The sequence below is a fragment of the Tupaia chinensis genome, unplaced genomic scaffold (genome assembly GCF_000334495.1).
Source record: "Tupaia chinensis unplaced genomic scaffold, TupChi_1.0 Scaffold000201_2, whole genome shotgun sequence".
NCBI lineage: Eukaryota > Metazoa > Chordata > Mammalia > Scandentia > Tupaiidae > Tupaia > Tupaia belangeri.
Window position 1 is genome coordinate 541611 of NW_006159677.1, and position 6273 is coordinate 547883.

The window sequence follows — 6273 nt, forward strand, 5'->3', positions numbered from 1 at the left end:
CATGCCACAATCCCTTCTCCACTCTCCTCTCAAGATTCTGGGCAGTCATGCATGGATGCCAGCATGATTTTCAAGGCAGCAGGTCCGGAAACTCACACTGTGGTCAGCCATGGGTCGTCCAGTTCCTTAACCACCACTCCACCTGCTAGCCACACACTCTTCTTATTTTTATTTATTTTTTTTTCCACTCTTTTTATTTTTAGAGGGGTTTTGGTATAGGGAAGGTGTGCTTGCCAGAGACACAGAGAAAGACAGACAGACAGAAAGTGAGCAGGGGATGGCCACATCGTGATAACTTGTCCTTCAGGGTCTTGGACATGAATGCACACATATCTTGCATGATTTTTTAAGTTTAGTTTAGTTTTTTTCTTTTTTTTGAGAGAGACTTTTGCTATAGGAAGCATATGCTTGCCAGAGAGAGACAAAGAGACAGAAAGCAAGAAATCACCCCCCTATGGGGATGGAAACACCGTAATTCCTTCCTTCATTTCCTCTCGGCATTTTGGGCAAGCAAGTACATGCATCAAGTGTGAGTTTTATTTATTGTTGTTTTGGAGAGGTTTTTGCTATAGGGCACGAGTGCTCGCCAGAAAGAGAGAGAGAGAGACAGAGAGAAAGAAAGCGAGAAATCACCCCCCAGGGGTATGGACACACCGCGATCCCTTCTTCATCCTCCTCTTGGAATCTTGGGCACACACACACATGTGCTCGGTGTGAGTTTAAGCCACCGGGTCTGGGACTAGAACTGCAGTCAGCTACATGGGAGTCCAGCGATGTAGCCATTACGACAATTGCTGGTCCCAGCATCCAGCGTTTTAAGCTGCCCGGTCTGGGACTGAAACCATGATCAGCTAGCTATGAGTCCAGTGACATAACTGTTGTACCAGCTGCTGGTGCCTAATCTTAGACTCCTTTTTTTTTTTTGGAGAGGTTTTTGATATAGGGCGCTTGCCAGAAAGACAGAGAGACAGAAAACGAGAAATTACCCCCTAGGGGAATGGCCACACCACAATCCCTTCTCCTCCATTTTCCTCTCGGGATCTTGGGCATGCACGCACAGGCACCTGGTGTGAGTTTAAGCCACGGGATCCGGGACGCGAACTGCAGTCGACTATGTGGGAGTCCAACGACATAGCCATTACGCTAACTGCTGGTTCCCGAGACCCTGTTGCTTTCTGCTTGCTATTTGGATTCCCTTCCTGGTCCCTATCTCTCCTTACTCACCTATGAGAAGTGTCTCTCTGGCTGTGGAGATATCTGGCAAGAAGGTTAATCATGGAAAAGGGTCCTAGGCTGACTGAAAAGGAGGCAGGTCTTCAGCCCCACAAGAAGGAGCGTAAGGACTTGGCAGGGCACCATTTATCCCTCCATCCTCTGACCCCAGGCTCTGTCCCCTGTGCCTTATTAGAGCACCTGCTAATTGTCCACCCTGCACTCTGTCCCAGCTGGGCCTCCCTCTTTGGGGAGGAAGGCGACAATAGCTTGTTCTGGGCTTTTCCCTCCACTGCTGCTGAGCCGAGGGTGGTGGGGGCTCTTTGGGGAGCCTCCTGCAGAGTGCGGGCCCAGTGGAATGCCTCTGGCTCTCTCAGACCTGCCCTCGCACTCCTGTAAACTCCCAGTTCTCCTCTGCTAGCAATGAGGTCCTCTTAACATTTAATGTCTTAAATTTAAATATTTGATTATTTTTCTAAAGATATAAGCAATTTTTAAAGAATGATTTTATTTAACTTTAGTTATTTATTTTAATTCAACCAGAGAGGGACAAAGTGAGAGAGAGGGAAAGTGAGAAAGCAAGCCACCAGGTCCAGGACTTGAACCGCAGTTGGGCATATTGGAATCTAGCACCCGCTACCACCATGCCATCAGTCAGCCCCTGATTATTTAAAAATCAACAAAATGCAAAATGAAAGGGAATGGAGGTAATGAGGGAGGAAAAATAAACTATAAGACATATAGAAAGCAAATGCTATTTTTTTTTTGTTTTTTGAGAATTTTTGGCTATAGGGTGCATGTGCTCACCAGAGAGAGAGAAAGCAAGAAATCACCTCCCACGGGGATGGCCATGGCACAATCCCTTCTCTATTCTCCTCTCCGGATTTGGAGCACACATGCACATGGGCCCAGCATGAGTTTCAAGCTACCAGGTCCAGGATTCAAATCATGGTCAGCCATGTGGGAGTCCAGTGACGTAACCATTACACCATCTGCTGGTCCCAAGCCTTCCTTTATTGGAAAGTATTTATCTAGGGGCTGCCAGATGGCATGGTGATTAAAGGTGTTGGACTCCCACTTGGCCGACCAAGGTTCAAGTTCTGGACCTAGTGGCTTACTTTCTCACTCCCCACTCCCCCGCCCCCACATGCCATCCTACCCTGATCAAATTAAAATAAAATAAATAAATAAAGTTAAATAGAATAATTTTTTTAGATGTTTTTACTATAGGGCGCGTGTGCGCGCCAGAGAGAGAGAGACAGAGAGACAGAAAGTGAGAAATCACCCCCCAGGGGGGATGACCATGCTGCAATTCCTTCTCCTCCATTCTCCTCTCGGGATCTTGGGCACGCACGCTCACGTGCCCAACCTGAGTTTAAGCCACCATGTCCGGGACGTGAACCACCGTCGACTACGTGGGAGTCCAGTGACATAGCCATTACGCTAACTGCTGGTCCCAATAAAATAATTCTTTAAAAAATAATTTATCTAAAAAATTTTGCAGAGGGCATGTGCACTTGCTAGAGATAGATAGACAAAGTGAGAAATCACCGCAGCAAGGATGGGCACTCTGCGATCCCTTCTTCATTCTCCTCTAGGGATGTCGGGCATGCAAGCCAAATACCAGTGTATTTTCTGCCAAGTTGGGGGGTCGGCCAAACCATGCAGTTGGCCACGTGGGATCTAGATGCCTTAACCTCCAGGCCGTCTGCTGGCCCTACTCCTCTCCCCCTTTTGGTCTATTTTTGCTTTTGAAACAATTTCAGAGCCATGAAAAGTTCAGGTAGTGGGGCCAGTGGGTGGCGTGGTGGTTAAGGGCACTGGACTCCCACATGGTCAACTATGGTTCGAGTGCCGAAGTTGGAGGCTTGCTTTCTCACTTTCCCTCTCTCCCTCTCTCTCTCTCACTCTGTTCATCTCTGGTAATATTAAAATAAATATATAAAGTTAAATAAAAGAATTCTTTTTGAAAAATTTAGAAAAGGTTCAGGTACTTATTGCACATCCACAGGAATTCTTGCACGGAACAGCAGATCCACAAATAACTTTCCAATGCCATGGCGTTTTGGAGGGCTGGCTAAAGTCAACAATGCATGAGGTTGACTCTTTTTTAGGTTAAGTAGATGTTTCAGTCAAACGTTTCTTGAGTTTGATTATTCATTCTTAAAAAAAAAAAGAGGGGTGGGATCAGCAGTTGGTGTAATGGCTATGTCGCTGGACTCCCATGTAGTTGACCGTGGTTCAAGTCCTGGGCCCGGTGGCTTAAATTCACACCGGGTGCGTGTGCGTGCGTGCCCAAGACCCCAAGAGAAGAATGGAGGAGAAGGGATTGCGGCATGGCCATCCCCCTGGGGGTTGCGTTCTCTCACTTTCTGTCTCTCTGTCTGTCTCTGTCTGTGTGGCAAGCGCACGTGCCCTATAGCAAAAACTTTCCAATAAAAAAAAATGGGGGGGGGTGCCAGGTGGCATGGTGGTTGAGGTGCCCGATTCCCATGTGGCCCGACCGTGGTTTGAGTCTCAGACCCTGTGGCTTGAATCTCACGCCACACGCATGTGTGTGCACTTTCTGAGAGAAGAGTGGAGGAGAAGGGATTGTGGTGTGGCCATTCCCCCGGGGGATGATTTCTCACATTTTTAGCAAGTGCATGTGCCCTATAGCAAAAGTCTCTCTAAAAAAAAAAAAAAAGAAAGAAAGAAAGAAAGAAAGAAAGAAAGAGGGAATTCTGGCACCTACCATCACACAGAAAAACGTTACAGACCCCATCCTAAGTGAAATATGACAGTCACACAAAGACAAATACTGCACGATGCTGCTTATATGAGGTAGCCAAAATAAGTGAATGCAGGGAAACAGAAAGTGGGATGTTGGGTGCGAGGGAGAAGCGGGAGTTAACCACCACGCCACCAACTTGTCCTAGAATGTTTATTTCATCTTGCCCTGTTACCCGTGAAATACTAATCTTGATTAACTGCTTGATTCTTTTAAAAAGAAAACCAAGAGGGCCAGCCAGTAGCATGGTGGTTCAGGCAGCTGGGTCCCAAGTAGCCAGCAATGCAGTTCAAGTCATGGACCCAGTGTCTTGAATAAAACACCAGATGCATGTATATGCATGCTGAAAATTCTGAGAGAAAAATGGAGGAAAAGGGGTTGTGGCATGGCCAGGTACCCTGGGGGAAGGGTGATTTCTTACTTTCCCTCTTGTTTTCTTGCCCTCTCTCTCTCTCTCTGAAGAACACACGTACCCTGTAGCAAAAACTAAATAGAGAGAGAGAAAAAACGGAAACCAAGAATTTCCTTTGAATTTCAGAAATGCATCCATTTGTATGTCCTTTTTTTTCCCCAAGTTTGTTTCTTTTATGAGCAAGAGTGGGAAGGAGATAGAGGCACTTCCATCAGCATCTTGGCACCGTGATCCACTTCAGCCTAAGCCAGCCGGCATGATGGCATGTGCACAGTAGCCTGGAGTGTACAGGGAGACCCCAGGACACGAACCCAAGACCATCCCAGAAGCATTGTGGAGTCTTGTGTTACTGGTGTGCCATCACAGCTGGCCAAAGTTGTATATATCTAATCACAGATGTCTAATCTGCATCTCTTCTTGAACATCAAGTTAATAAAACATACTAAATTTACCTATTTTATCTTCGTTTTCTAGATATCGTCATGAATTTAAGTCAAATGAGTTATGGACCGAAATTAAACTTGTTCTAGATGCCTTTGCTTTGCCATTGACCAATCTATTTAAGGTATATAATAATATCTTGATGATGTCTTTTAGTCAATTTTAAAAAATTATTTAATTAATTTTATTTATTCATTCATTCATTTTTAAAATCTGACCAGAGAGAGACACAGAGAGAAAGAGAGGGAAAGTGAGGAACCAAGACACCAGGTCTGGGACTTGAACTTTGCTCGGTCATGTGGGAATGTCCAGTGCCTTAACCACCCTGCCACCTGCTAGCCCCAATAATTCTTTTTTTTTTTTTTTGAGAGGTTTTTGCTATAGGGCACATGTGCTCTCTGGAAAGACAGAGAGAGACAGAGAGACAGAAAGTGAGAAATCACCCCCCAGGGAGCATGGCCACACCGCAATCCCTTCTCCTCCATTGTCCTCTAGAGATCTTGGGGACACACGTACACACACCTGGCGTGAGTTCAAGCCACTGGGGTGGGGACTCGAACCGCGGTCGACTACATGAGAGTTCAATGACATAGCCATTATGCCAACTGCTGGTCCCCAATAATCCTTATTTTTAAAAAGGATAAAACATTAAACAAATGCACTGAAAACAATATAAAGAAAATATCTGAGATTGCAGCTATGCAGGGAAATTAGGGTGGGCGGGCCTGTACTTGCAGTCAGACCTCCCAACTCCACAGTCACCAGATGGAAGCCGGCCTCCTGCGAACCAGCGCCCCCAGAGCGCCCTTCATGTCACTGTTGCGCAGGCTGTAGATGAAGGGGTTCAGCATGGGGGTGACCACGGTGTACATCACTGCGGCCGCCGTGTCCTTCTGGGCCGTGTGGGAGGACATGGGGCTGAAATAAACCCCAATGAGTGTCCCGTAGAACAGGGTCACCACGGACAGGTGAGAGCCGCAGGTGGAGAAAGCCTTCCGCATCCCTCCCACGGATGGGATCTTCAACACCGCAGCGACGATGCGTGTGTAGGAGACCAAGATGCCCACGAAGGGGGTGATGATGGGCAGGGCACCGACATCAACACCGCAGCGACGATGCGTGTGTAGGAGACCAAGATGCCCACGAAGGGGGTGATGATGGGCAGGGCACCGACAGTGTACACCATGACATTGTTGAGAAACGTGTCCGAGCAGGCCAGCTTCAGCAGAGGACTGAGGTCGCAGAAGAAATGGGGGACCCGGTTGTGGGTGCAGAATGAAAGGCGGGTCAGTAAGACTGTGTGGGTCAGGGAGTTCCCGAAGGCGGCGGTCCAGGAGGAAGCCACCAGGAGGCCACAGAGCCACAGTGTCACAGACGTGGTGTAATGCAGGGGGTGACAGATGGCCATGTAGCGGTCGTAGGCCATGGCGGTCAGCAG

General features: G+C 47.5%; 1 protein-coding gene across 1 annotated transcript in view; it reads right to left on the reverse strand.

The window, feature by feature from the left end:
* Positions 1–5593: 5593 nt before the first annotated feature.
* LOC102491688 (olfactory receptor 1361-like) overlaps positions 5594–6273 on the reverse strand; it is a 972-nt gene continuing 292 nt past the window's right edge. Inside the window, 2 exon segments of the mRNA XM_027771311.1 lie at positions 5594–5854; positions 5929–6273. The exon segment at positions 5929–6273 is cut by the window's right edge and continues 73 nt beyond it. Of these exon segments, the coding sequence (XP_027627112.1) occupies positions 5594–5854; positions 5929–6273 (606 nt within the window).